Raw genomic sequence first — 14,527 nt, 5'->3', positions numbered from 1 at the left:
CCTTGGTGAAGGATAAGGAAGAGGGTGCTGGGTACAGAGCAGCTGAGAGCTCCTATCAGGGCCTGTGCTTTCCCTTCCCGCCTCCATCATCCCACTGAGCTTCCTGCAAGTGAAGCTTACTTACAAGGACCAGGGGGTCCCACACTTCCCAGTTCCCTGATACCCCAATACCCCCGGATGGTGCAGAAAGATGGGGAAGGGGAGGGCATTCTTAGGAACGAGGGTTTCTGCTTTATATTGTGAAAGTGTCGCTGACAAAAGGCTAAAAATGAGGCACAGAGCAGGAAAACACCTCGGCACTGTTGGCGGAGGCTCTAGGCGACCCCCCCCAGCGCCCTGGGACGAGATCTTGAAGCTGCACGGTTCAAAGCCCTGGGCTGTCTGGGAGCTGCAAAATGACCCCGCCCCACCTTGTGCAACAGCAGCTCCTATAGGGCAGGGAAATGGCTGAACCAGTGAGGCAGTCCGCATACCAGTCATCTTTTATTGGGTGTTAATTCTCCACTAGGATATAAAAGGATTCAGGGGTGCCAGGCAAAGGTCATGGTCAGGAATGCAGAGTGCGCCCTCTTCAGTGGTACTTGCGTAGCCGCTGGTGTTCTGAAGTTAGAAAGGCAAAATGGTAAGTTTCTTCACAGGTGGGGGTGAAGCCATCCTGAGAATTCCTTTCAGGAGATGACCCAGAACCTACTTGTGGAATTCAGAGCTAATCTGCCACCTGGCCAGCCTCTTCCTTCCCTGAGGGAACATCCACTCAGAAAAACAGCACCCAAGCGCCCACCCTTCAGGGCCAGCACTGCTCTGGATGCCACAGACTGGCAGGTGGCTTGACACTGGCAGAAACAGCCCATGAAGCCCACTCAGCGGCCACCAGACATCTCCCACCAGACCAACTCCTCTCGTGTCTCAGCACCAGGAACAGCCATGCTTTTCCAGAGCACCACACCGACACTGGACTGTAGCACTCAACCTATTTCCCTCTTCACACTGGCTGCTAGGAAGATAAAGCCAAGTTTTCCACCAACCTTTGGCAGAGCCTGCAGTGGCTGATAGAATGCTGCCTAAGTATTACCTTTACCCCAGCTTCATCTTATTTTTCCTGTCTTTCTCTTTGCCACAATTTTCGCACTTAAAATACGCTATATTCTGATAAGTCCCTCCAAGTCTTCAGCTTGTCTGCAGGGTGATGGACTTCTAAAGTTTGAAAGTGAACCAATACCACCCTGTCATGGGAAACCCCACTGAAGGCAAACCAACCCAGAAGAGACTCACTGAGTTCCTTGTAAGAACGGCAGTAGTTGAAAAGCACGTAAACTGCAAGCACCATAGAAAGCCCAGCGATGCTCCCTTTCTTCACGTTGACATACTTGTTGTAATACCGGTAGTAACCTGCAAAGCGGAGAGGAGGCCACTCCTCTGAGGGCACATTCTACACGTTCTAATAGGAGAGGGCAAAGCTGAGGAAAGGCCTGGGGCAGGAAGAAACAGTACACAAAAGACAGCCACAGGGTAGCCAGAATTATACAGAGAAAAACAGAGACGGGGGCCCCTGAGGAGGCTGGCAACCATGCAGGCTCCCAAAGGATGACGACACGATGACACAGGACTGCCTGCACTTTAAAATGCACAGACCTGAAGGACAGACCATTCCAAATACTCATCTTGAAAGTTCTGCCTGGCAGGGAGATGAGCATCATAGACTCATGTCCCCTGTGCTTCCAACTCATTTTCCTCTTAAGTCTTATGACATTTCTTTAAGACAGAGGTACTGGTACCGATTCCAAGCAATAGAAAACACTTCCTTGTCTGAAGTATGTCAGAGCCAGCCTTTGATAGGACCGATCAAACATGGAAATTCGAGGGCTAACAATCTCGCTCTGTCCTTCTCTACATAACTTACTCGTCTGAGACAAGGCTTGTACTGGCCAAATTAATTCAGGGCAAAGAAAGACCTGTTTGCCCTGAAGACCCAGAGATGTGCTTTTATTTACACATGCCCATAAGGCTCTGACCTCTTTGAAATGCTCCAGCAATGCCTTTAGGGGTGAAATCCCGCATCAGTATCCAGCTCGGCAGCTCCCCTAGTTTGACTTCCAGGAGCTTCTTCTCCTTCAGTGGTACTGAAAAGGAAGTGCAAAAAAAACACACACTGGAAGGTCTCCCAATAACACAAACAGCAACCTTCTGTGTCACTTATTTCAACCATTCAATAAAGGTGCATTCAGTAACATTACTAAATAGAGGCTGCATATAAGTAATATTATAAATAAACATGTCACACCAGATATACTATTTTAAGCCAGAGTCTATATAATGGCAGAACAGGATTTTGAATAAAAGCTTGCTGGGAATAACTATGTAAAAAGAGAACTAAGGGCCATGAGGAAGACGTAAAGCGGAGGACAGATGCCTTATAAGTAGGAGTGGGGGAGACAGACTCGGAGAAGTTGGGTACATCTTGGCCAAAGGCACACAGCATGCAGGCCGTGGAGGCAGGGTTCCACCTCAGGTCTGGCTCTCATGCTCCTGAAGCCAATCTGATTTCTACCTCAAGCATCCTACCTCAGACCACAGATGTCAAATGACTTAGTAAAAGCCACTCTAAAGACCCAACAGGCCACAGATCATTTTCCAATGAGAATCTGGGGACAGGAACGGCTCCTGGTTAAGGCCATATTCTATTCATCTCTGGGCTTAAGAGTAACATAGGAAGGGGGCCAGGGAGGGGTTGGCCCTGTGAATATCCAGATGCTCTTAAGGAGAGAATCTCTCTTCCCCTGTCCTCTTCCAAAAGATCAACTTTAAAAAGCTGTTTGGGGACTTCCCTGGTGGTCCAGTGGCTAAGACTCTGTGCTCCAAATGCAGGGGGCCCAGGTTCAATCCCTGGTCAGGCAACTAGATCCTGTATGCTGCAACTAAGATCCCGCATGCAGCAACTAAAGATCCCACGTGCTGCAACTAAAGAACCCACGTGCCGCAACTAAGACCTGGTGCAGCCAAATAAATAAATAAATATTAAAAAAAAAAAACAGGGCTTCCCTGGTGGCGCAGTGGTTGAGAATCTGCCTGCTAATGCAGGGGACACGAGTTCAAGCCCTGGTCTGGGAAGATCCCACATGCCGCGGAGCAGCTGGGCCCGTGAGCCACAATTACTGAGCCTGCGTGTCTGGAGCCTGTGCTCCGCAACAAGAGAGGCCGCGATAGTGAGAGGCCCGTGCACAGCGATGAAGAGTGGCTCCCACTTGCCACAACTAGAGAAAGCCCTCGCACAGAAACGAAGACCCAACATAGCCATAAATTAAAAATAAATAAATAAATAAAAATTAAAAAAAAAAAAAAAAAAAAAAAACAAACTGGGGACTTCCCTGGTGGCGCAGTAGTTAAGAATCCGCCTGCCAATGCAGGGGACATGGGTTCGAGCCCTGGTCCGGGAAGATCTCACATGCCGCGGAGCAACTAAGCCCGTGTGCCACAACTAACCTGTGCTCTAGAACCCGCAAGCCACAACTACTGAGCCCGTGAGCCACAACTACTGAAGCTCGTGCGCCTAGAGCCCATGCTCCGCAACAAGAGAAGCCACTGCAATGAGAAGCCTGCGCGCCACAATGAGAAGCCTGCGCGCCGCAACGAAGAGTAGCCCCCACTCGCTTCAACTAGAGAAAGCCTGTGTGCAGCAACGAAGACCTAACACAGCCAAAAATAAATAAATAAATACATTAAAAAAAAGGCTGTTTGGCAGGTGTCCTCTTCAGAGCAAGGAGTCAAGGGCTACTGCCTCTTCTTAAAGATGACCAACCACAGGAGGAGCCAGACTAAATCACTCCAAGGTTTCTTCTCCATTTTCGGGACCTAAGGAAGGACTCAGGCTCCGTAAGGACCAGCCTCAAGAGTCCACTGAGGGCAATCCCACAGGTCTCTTGACGTCTCCCAACCCTTATCAAGGACAAGGGCCTTCAGGCTTAATGGCAGTTTCTAATCTGCTACAGGTTGTCTGGAGAATGAGACATTTGGCCTTGATGGACCAGAATGACTGCTTGTCAAGAGGTCACAAGTGACAGGTGGAGGCACACATGGTTTTAGGGTCATGGTTGAGGGGGCCTGTCCCCAACAAACTGGCCCCAACCTTCCATCTAGACTCATCCAAACACCTGGAGCGCGTACTGTGTGCCAGGCAGCCTGCTGAGCACTGTGGGTACAGCACCGACTGCAGAGGACAGCCCTGTGCTCGGAAGCCAGCATTCCACCGAGGAAGACAGCCATCTCAATCCACTCATCCTCCTGGGCTCACCACACTGCAGCCAAACCCTTTTCTGTTTCTCAGATGCAACAGGATTATTTTCACCTGAGGGCCTTTGTATCTGCAGTGCCCCTGGATCATCACAGGGCTATCTCAACTTAACGGTCATCTCCTAGAAGGCCTCCTGCCCTGCCCACCTTATCTCAAGCACCAGCACTTCCTTCCTATATAACCTCTGAGCTCCAGTTTCCTCCTCTGTGAAATGGCTTATTCCAAGGATTGAAGGAGAATCTATGTAAAAGCATTTGGAACATGCTCAGAACTGTAAACTGTTATTATTACTGTTGAAATCTCTTTAAGGTCCATGTGAAACATCCAAGAAAAAAAAAGGAGGTGGCAGAGAAAGAAATAGCATATAACCGAACTTTAGGACATTTATAGGGCTTCAGGGATTAACTGCACCCTTTAGTTCTTTTATGAACAGAAAAATGTGATTAGTTTGGTAATACTTTTGAAATGTGAGATAGTCTCAAATGAATTTCAGGAATGTTCCACATCAGGAATGTTAAGTGTCAATGATACTGAGCTCAACACCAAACGATAATGTCATCTGAGAATGACCTATACCCTACTCTGTCACCTTGCCTGTGGTATTTCAAGACAAGTTTAACAAGTACACATCTTACATCCCAGTTTTGTCGTCACTTGAATTAGTAGGCTTTTAGTCCAAGAATTACTATACCATGTTTCTTCTTGAGTAAGAACATAGTGGCTACCTTTGCTACACTCTCAAAGTCTTCTTGCATGCAGGGAGGAGTACAAACATGTCATTCTAATACCAACTGGCTTTAAATATGGCAACGTGGTAGGGAGGGGACGATGAAGGGACAGATGGATCTAGAATGGCAGAATGCTGCTAACTGTTGATGCTCTGTAAGGAATACAAAGCATTCATTACATTATTCTGTTTTCTTTGTATTTGAAGTCTTCCATAATAAAAAGGTTGAAAATGCTTTTAAAAATAGAACTATGTTGGGACTTCCCTGGTGGCCCAGTGGTTGAGAATCCACCTGCCAATGCAGGGGACACGGGTTCAAGCCCTGGTCAGGGAAGATCCCACATGCCGTGGAGCAACAAAAGCCCATGTGCCACAACTACTGAGCCTGCGCTCTAGAGCCCGTGAGCCACAACTACTGAGCCCGCGAGCCACAACTGCTGAAGCCCACGCGCCACAACCGCTGAAGCCCATGCGCCACAACCGCTGAAGCCCGCGTGCCTAGAGCCCGTGCTCCGCAATGGGAGAGGCCACCGTAATGAGAAGCCCGCACACCACAACAAAGAGTAGCCCCCACTCGCCACAACTAGAGAAAGCCCGCACGCAGCAACGAAGACCCAATGCAGCCAAAAATAAATAAGTAAATAAATAAAATATTTAAAAAATAGAACTATGTTGGGGAAATGTGCAAAAGAAACACAGAATGTTAAAAATATTTTCAACCAGTATAAGGCTGGTGACTCAAAAAAAAAAAAGTATTTAGGTCACTGCTAGGCCCAGTGAAGCTATTTTTTCACATTCACACAAACTATGAAAACATATTCTCATTCTCACATTCAGAGGCTGACACAGTGCCTTGGCACATCACAGGAGAAAAAAGCCAACAATTTATTTTTCTTCATATTTATATCTCTGTACTATGAAGAAAAGAGCATTTCCATAACCAAAACTAAGAAATTTATAAGCACAGAAAAAAAATCACATTAGCCTTAAGGAGAGCCAAGTACAGCACCATCACAAAATTCCAAGAGACCATCAGATTCATCAGAGATGCATCTACATTTATCCCGAAGTTTCTCTTTTAGTGGAAGGCAAAGGCCTTAGTCCTTGGCAGCCACACTGAAACCCTCCCCCAACACTCCTCTGCAGCGGCTGGTTCACACCAGTAGAGCGTGCTGATGAACAGAACAGACTCTACCATCGAGTATTCTGGATTTACTGCCACTCTGAAGCTGTGTGCCCTTGGGCAAGATACTGCTCTCTCTGTTTCCTCCTTTGTAAAATAAGGGTAAGAATAGTACCCACCTTAGTACTTAGCTCTAGGTACTATGTAAATAGGAATTATTATTATCTGTCTTTCTGCCTATGAGCTATCTAAAGGTGGGAGGGAGTTCCCCACACACAGTTCCTGTTTATGACAGATTTTCAGTGAAGGCTGAGAAAGGACCACAGGTTCTCGGGAGGGCAGGTGACTACTTGGCTTGATTTCATGACTTCAAGAAGCATACTGTCCACCTATATGGAGAGACATGGAAATGCCAAGTGTCTTCTGGGTGCTAAATCCAACTCTGGGGTTGGCCAGAGCGAAGAGTTTTAGGTTTTGTAGGCCACACAAGGTCTCTGTAACATAGTCTTTTTTTCTTGTTTTAACAAATTTTTATTTATTTATTTTTATTTTTTGGGGGCTGTGCCGTGCAGCGTACGGGATCTTAGTTCCCCAACCAGGGATCGAACCCGTGCCCCCTGCAGTGGAGTCTTAACCACTGGACCGCCAAGGAAGTCCCTTAACAAATCTTTTAAAAAACAAAAACTATTCTTAGCTCACCGCATATAAAAACAGGCCACAGGAAATCCAGCCCATTGGCCATACTTTGTCAACCCTGATCTCATCTATCACTGTTAATTGGTATTTCCATCACTTTATTTGCTAATGGACTAGTGGCGTTATGCTCTGGCAACAGACACCATCTAAAAGATCATCAGTACTCGGACTCCAGTTCCTTCACCTGGGTGATGCTTAATGGGCCAGGTGTGACATGACCTTACCCAAAGGTCACGCAGGGAAAGCTGGATGACTAGCATTCAACTGTGGGTCAGGCAGTGTTCCAAGCACCTTACGTATACTAAGTTGTTTAACCCTTAGTTCATAGCACTCTCCGCTAAAACCCTCTGCTTAAATAAGATACCAAGTCTCAATGCTTCCTTTTCACATGTTGTCTGTATAAACAACATAACCACCCTGGATAAATATTCTCATGCCCGTTTTTACAGATGGGGAAAAAAGCATCACTCTCATATTTTTGGATCCCCTTTTCATTGCTCCGGGCTGAAAATAAGAATATAGAAACTGGGGTAAGACACACATAGATTAGTCAAAATTCTGCCACTATCATGCTGTGTGACAGCAGGCAAGCCACACCACATCTCTGACCGTTATTTTCCTCATCTTTAAAATGGGATCAACGTTCCCGGCACTGATCCTGACAAGGCTATGGTGAGGATGCAGGGCTAAAACATGATGGCTTCCGTATAAAAAAAAAAAAAAAAAAAATCAGTGTGGACGGTCCGATCTATACATGCATGTCATCGTAAAGCCTGCTGGTCATAAGGTCACTCTTGTGATTAAAGCTCAGTTTACCACGAGGCCCCAGAAACCTAGGTTTGAATCCCAGCTCAGTCCACTCACTAGTAGTGACCTTGAATAGGTCACTTCACCTCTCTAACGCTATTCAACATATATATACATGCGTCAAACCCGACGTGGTGTCAGGCACTGTCCTAGGCATTAGCTCGTCTTGGAACTTAATTTGAGTTTCGAATGTGCGCGGAGGGCTCAGGTGCAAAACAAGCGCCTGGGTTGCGGCAGGGCTGAGAGCAGCTATTCCTCAGCGGGGAGAGGGAGGGTGGCCCGAGACAGCGCATTTTCAAGCCCCGAGGCGCGTCGCCGAGCTGCCGTCGCCCTCCCCGCCACAGCCGAGTGGCGCGGACCCTGGGCAGGCGGGAGGCGCGGCGGGGCGAGCTAAGAAGGGTTGGACTGCGTGGGACCCTGGGCAAAGGGCCCGGCGCGGCGAAGGTCCTGAGGGAAGGACAGGCGGCTCCGGCACTCGGTCCCTCCCCTCCAAGTGCGGCTCTGAGCACCGGACCCCGAACCCCGACTCCTGTCTTTAACCTGGTAGCCCTAAACCGGTCCAGAAACTCACCGATTGACGCCATCTTGAAGTCCTGGCTGTCCGCTCGACCGGGCCGCGCGAGGACTGCTGGGTAGGGAGCATGCGCCCTGGGGGCCGGGAGCAGAGGCTCACGGGAAGCAGGTCGCGACTGGTACGAGGCTGGGACCTCAGGTGCGCCGTGGGGTGAAGGGCGAAGAAACTGGAGGGCAAAGTACCGCGACCCCGCAGTTGGGAACCCGGCGGGTGGTGAAGGGGTGGGAGTGGGAGTGGTAGGGCTCAACCTGGGCTCCCAGTTATGGGGAGGAAAGAGACTGGGACACCCCCCCACACCAAAAAAAAGGGAGGTGAGGAAAGAGCATCCTAGCTTTCTTATTCTGTCGTGTTAAATTTGTTGTGAAAGATGACAGGAGCATCTTAAGACCCTTCCTCCCAACTGTGCTTGATGGGAGATTCAAGGAATCCCCAATCACCAGGAAAAGCCGGTGTCCAGGCTTAGGCTCCAAATAGGTTTGATTCAGGAGGATCTAATGTGTCCAGGCTCTGGCGCTACGCTCTAAGGACAGAAATAAGCAAGACCCTAGGGTACACAGCTCCAGCTCTTCTTTCTGCCACTTCTTTTCCGGGCACAATGATGCCTCACCACCATTTTGGGGTTTTGCTGGAAAGGCCACAATAAACATTCTTGGTTAAGCAATTCTGAGTTGGGCAAGATGCTTTGATACCCTGAATCTCAGTTTTCTCCTCTGTAAAATAGGGATGTAATGCTTACCTTGTTGTAGGAGTTAAATGAAACAATGTATGTCAAAATAAAGGAATAAGAACTGAGTAGAGGGACTTCCCTGGTGGCACAGTGGTTAAGAATCCGCCTGCCCATGCAGGGAACACGGGTTCAATCCCTGGTTCGGGAAGATCCCACATGCCGTGGAGCAACTAAGCCTGCGAGCCACAACTACTGAGCCTCTGTCCCACAACTAATGAAACCCGTGTGCCTAGAGCCCATGCTCCGACCCACCGTGATGAGAAGCCCAGGCACCACAACGAAGAGTAGCCCCCGATCTCTGCAACTAGAGAAAGCCCCCGCACAGCAACGAAGACCCAACGTAGCCATAAATTAATTAATTAATTAATTAAAAAAAGAAAAAGAACTGAGTGCATAGTAGGAATTGGACCAGTGAACTGATGGCTTCCTCAGGAAAGTGACTTGGTGGGGAATTATCAAACTCACTTTTTATCAGTCACTTACTTATTCACCAAATACACATTGCTGTGTACTGGGCACTAGAGACACAGAAATCAACCAGACATGGTCTCTGCATTCTAGGATCCGTGGTATTGTGCAGGAGACAGGTGTATAGACAGGTGAGAGCACAGCAGTAGATCCATGTATACACAGCAGGGGGCCATGGACTCCTTAATGAGGGGTAGGTATATTGTATCACAATAAAATAAATAAAAATAATACAAAGTGATGGTTAAGATGAGAAATGATGGAGAGGCAAGCAAGGGTCAGAACACAAAATGCTGTGCATGCTACGTGAAGAGTGGAGTTTCTACTGAGGGAAATAGGGAGGCAGTGAGGGTTTACAAAAGACAGTGGCATGATCAGATTTACATTTACATTTACTAGAATGATAACCAGGCTGCCAGGTTTAGAATAGTCCCTCCAAATCCCAGGGACTTTTAAAAAATTTTTTTGCAGGTTATTTTTTATGAACTGACCCTAACTGCCCATCACAGGTAGTCAAGGGACTCTACTCGTTGTACTCACTCAGGGATTCAGGCTGGCGAGCAGCCCCCATCTCAATCACCTGGCTCAGGGTAGAGACTCAGCCGACCTGTCAACACCCAGGCCTGGGGGCTCACCGGTACTTCCGCGCACACTCATAGGCCGGAATTGTCACGTGGCTTCACCCGCCCAAGCAGCCCGGAAGTAAAAATCCACCTAGGGCTCCAAAGAAGAGAAAGTGAGAGCTATTTGGGAAATGGCCGTGACCTCTCCGTTAGGTCTGATGGTGATGAGTGGAGAAAAAGAAAGCTGGGAAGGATAGGGAGAGCCAGAGGAAGAAAGGCAGTGGTTTTAAATAGGGTGGCAAAGGCTGGTGGGGGTGTGGAGTGAGCCACGTGGGTGTGGGTGAGGTGGCAGGCAGAGAGAGCAGGTAGCCTTGTTTACAGAAGGGAAGCGGTGGAGAGCAGTGGACAGACACATTCAGGAGGCAGATCCTTGGGGCTTGGGCACGGACTGGTTTTGATAGGTGGTCGTGGGAAGGGGTCAAGGACACTCAGTTTTCTGGCCTGGGAGAAGATGGGTGGGTAGGGTAGGACCATCTCTGAGATGGGAGCAACTAGACCAGCATTGTCCATACAGCATTCTGTGGTGGTGGAAATGGTCTATGTCTGCACTGTACAATTGAATAGCCACCAGCAACATCTGGCTTTTGAGTCCAGGTTATTTAATTTCAATTATTAATGTGGCCAGTGACTACCTATTAAGCTAGACCAAGTTTTTAAATGTAGGTTTTATTATTATTCAGGTATGGTGAGGTCAACAGATCAGGAGATGATTGCCATTGAAAAGACAGCTCATGAAAAAGATACATGCAGGGACTTCCCTGGTGGTTCAGTGGTTGAGAATCTGCCTTCCAGTGCGGGGGACGCAGGTTCCATCCCTGGTTGGGGAGCTAAGGTCCCACATGCAACGGGGCAACTAAGCCTGCGTGCCACAATGGAGGATCCCGCATGCCGCAAGGAGGATACCGTGTGCCGCAGCTAAGACCCAACAAAGCCAAATAAATAAATATTTTTAAAAAAAGAAAAAGATACATGCACCCCAATGTTCACCGCAACACAATTTACAATATCCAAGACATGGAAGCAATGTAAATGTCCACTGACAGGTGAATGGATAAAGAAGATGTGGTATATGTATACACAATGCAATACTACTCAAGCATAAAAAAGAATGAAATGCCTTTTGCAGCAACATGGATGGACCTAGAGATTATCATACTAAGTGAAGTAAGTCAGAAAGAGAAAGACGAATACCATATGATATCACTTATATGTGGAATCTAAAATATGACACAAATGAACTTCTTTTTTTTTGGCCATGCCAAGGGGCTTCTGGAATCTTGGTTCCCTGACCAGGGATGGAACCCAGGCCCTCGGCAGTGAAAGCACAGAGTCCTAACCACTGGACCACCACGGAATTCCCATAAATGAACTTATTTACAAAACAGAAACAGACACACAGACATAGAAAATAAATTTATGGTTACCAAAGGGCAAAAGGGGTAGGGGAGGGATAAATTAGGAGTTTGGGATTAGTAGATACAAACGACTATATATAAAATAGATAAACAACAAGGTCCTACTGTATAGCACAGGGAACTATATTCAATATCCTGTAATTAACCATAATGGAAAAGAATGTGAAAAAGAATATGTGTATATAGGTATAACTGAATCATTTTGCTGTATACCAGAAACTAACACAACATTGTAAATCAACTATACTTTTAAAAAAGAAGAAGAAATGACCTATCAAGCTATGAAGAGACATGGAGGACTTATACTCTAATAAAGGTGTTAAAAAATATATTTTAAAAAAAGAGACACGGAGGAAACTTAAATGCATATTAAATGTATATGACTTATGAAAAGACATGGCAGACACTTAAATGCGTGGCGGAAACTTAAATGCATATTCTTGCAGATTGGAAAGAAGCCAATCTGAAAAGGCTACATACTGTGACTCCAACCATATGGCATTCTGGAAAAGGCAAAACTATGGAGACAAAAAGATCAGTGGTTGCCACGGGTGGGAGAGGGGAGAGATGAATAGGCAGAGCACAGAGGATTTTAAGGGCAGTGAAAGTACTCTGTATGATATTATAATGATGGATATATGTCATTATACATTTGTCCCAACCCATAGAATATACACCGAGTGAACTCGAAGATAAACTATGTACTTTAGGTGCTTATGATGTGTCAGTGTAGGTTCATTCTTCGTAAAAACTGTACCATTCTGGTGAGTGATGTTGATAACGGGGGAGGCTATGCATGTGGGGGGAGGAGGTATACTGCAAATCTCTGTGCTTCCCTCTCAACTTTGTTGTAAACCTAAAACTGCTCTAAAAATGGCTTTAAAAAGATGCATCAAGTACCAGCCACAAGCTGTAGCTGATATCATCTCTCTAGAAACAAGTTGAGCTGCAACATAGAAGCCATGGTTTTCTTACTGAGTTACCTGCCTGGGTTTTGTAGGAAGGCTCTGTTCTCTGTATTTTTTTTTCCTGGTTCTTGAATTATTTCTTTATATAACTTCACCTCCTTGTCTTTACTCATTTTCATCCCATTCTTCATTGTATGGAATGACTTCCTTTGGAGAGCCTTCTGCATGTTTTTTTTCCCCAAAAGATTTTTTCTTCTTTGACTTCCATTAATATTCTGACAATGTTGTAAAAACTTCTTGCCTCTTTATGGAGGTATTTTGAACAAACTGCGGTTCCAACGTTCAGCCAGTTGATATCTTCTTTTTAAGGAGAGGAAAGTCCCTAAGAATAAAATAGACTCCTGGAAAACTTGAAGAAATTCTGGCACACGATAGAGTCATCCCTCACCCTAGCATAGCCATTAGCTTGAGTCCATCTTACCAGGTTTCCTTAACAGAAAAATCTGCACTTTCCACACCTCTGATGCCTGGGACTCTCTTCTAAGCCATGCCCTGACGCTCTGATGATTCTTAGCCAACACTGGATCCAAGAGGCTTCCTCTCTGCACCTGTCAAAACTATTCTAAGACCTAGTTTCTCATTCTCTATTCTACTCTCTCTCTGTGACCCTCATTTCCTTCACTCACAATTATCTACAATACTGGATTTTTTTTTAACGTGGCACAATATCACTTAATATAAAATGATTGCATGAAACAATACACATTTGCAAAGTCTATACAAGCAAAGAGAATGACTGTCACAGACTGGATGACTTTTGAGCTGTTTTTTGTTCATTTAATCTCAAACATTAAGTATTCTCCAGCGGCTCAGAAGTCACCATTGGGACACCTTCCTCTCCTGAAAAGGGGACTGTCCCTTACTTGCGGGGCTTCACATCAAGGCACCGACACACCTAGTGTCTCAACCCTACAACGGATTATCTCCCTGAACGCCCCATTCCCAGCCCGGTTTCCAGGACGCAGCAGCTCCCCCTGGTGGCCCCAGACGGATATGCACAGGAGGCCGGGAGCTGCAGGTGTTACCCCGACAGAAAGCCTGTTACTGAGTCAGGCTGGACCCCGGAGATGCGAGTGCGGGATGCAGCAGCCCCAGCCCTGGACAGAGATGGGGGACAAGGCGAAGGAGGGGACAGTGGGCGCAGGAAAGCCAAGACGTGAGTCTGTGCCTGTAAAACGGGATACGGCATTGAGGTAAGAACAGATTCCTTAGCAGGGTCAGCTTTACAGAGCTTCTGGAAGGAAGGGATCAGCAGAAGGCCCAGAGCCAGAGACCAGTCTCTCTGCGCCCAGACCCTCTCTGTCCAGTATCTGGCCTGCACCTGTGATTTTACCGTTGCCCTCCCCAAACCTGACCAGTCGGAGGTCAAGGCTTCCGCCATATCACCATGGGACCCTCTGTTCCCCATCTCCCATCTTGACTCCATCGGTTGAAAGCCCTCTAGAACTGCCCCGTCCTTGTCCCTGCCCCTCAGCGCCCTATCCCGCCACATCCTGCCCCTTGCAGCTTCTGCCTCAGTCTCCTGGTCCTGCCTGCTCTCTCCCCTGTGCAGAACTGGGAGATGTCCCACATTTCCCAGAGAAATCGCAGCGGCTCAGAGACAGCGACTAGCGGTGATCACGATGTCCGGAGGAAGAGAGAAGATCCGGTGCTCCCCAGGGCCACGCTTCCTCCTGGGGCTGGAAGATTTCCAGAGAGGCCAGGGCGCATGGTCGAGCCTGAGTAGGGAAGCCAGCAGAAGCTCTACCTGGCATTGCCCTTCGGGTCTGGGAGACTTCCTCTTCCCAGGACCCTGACCCCACCCCTTCCCAACTCCACAGGCAGTTTCCATGGTGACAGTAAACAAGCCTCAGCGCAGCCCTGTCCCCCTACCTTCACCTGCGCAAATGAGGTGACCCAGAATGACAATGTAGATGCTCTAATGGACAGAGGAACTAGAGCCTCGAGAAAGGAAGCCCACGTGGGGGCGAGGCCCTTGGATGGGTGGTCTGGGGTTGTGGGCACAGAGACCTGAGGCTCTGCTGGGAGAGACTGCAGACACCAGGAATGGGCAGCAGCTCCTGGGAGAAACAGGAATCAGTGTCCAAGGAGAAGTGCAGACAGAGCCTAGA

At 47.6% G+C, this 14,527-nt stretch overlaps 1 protein-coding gene across 2 annotated transcripts; it reads right to left on the bottom strand.

The window, feature by feature from the left end:
• Positions 1–470: 470 nt before the first annotated feature.
• ATP5MF (ATP synthase membrane subunit f) lies at positions 471–8,352 on the bottom strand. 2 transcript variants are annotated; one of them, XM_082360921.1, is made up of 4 exons: positions 8,213–8,350; positions 2,013–2,120; positions 1,273–1,389; positions 471–600 (listed from the first exon to the last, which is right to left on the bottom strand). In XM_082360921.1, the coding sequence occupies exons 1-4, from the start codon at positions 8,223–8,225 to the stop codon at positions 572–574; spliced, it is 267 nt and encodes an 88-aa protein (XP_082217047.1). In that variant the 5' UTR covers positions 8,226–8,350; the 3' UTR covers positions 471–571. The 2 variants fall into 2 exon arrangements, with proteins under 2 accessions (XP_082217047.1, XP_082217048.1); XM_082360922.1 differs by lacking the exon at positions 1,273–1,389 and having other exon boundaries at positions 8,213–8,352.
• Positions 8,353–14,527: the final 6,175 nt, after the last annotated feature.

This window comes from Balaenoptera borealis, assembly GCF_965194805.1.
Source record: "Balaenoptera borealis genome assembly, chromosome: 16".
Classification (NCBI taxonomy): Eukaryota; Metazoa; Chordata; class Mammalia; order Artiodactyla; family Balaenopteridae; genus Balaenoptera; species Balaenoptera borealis.
Note: the sequence above shows the minus strand (reverse complement) of the source record. Positions and strands in the feature narration are given on the sequence as shown.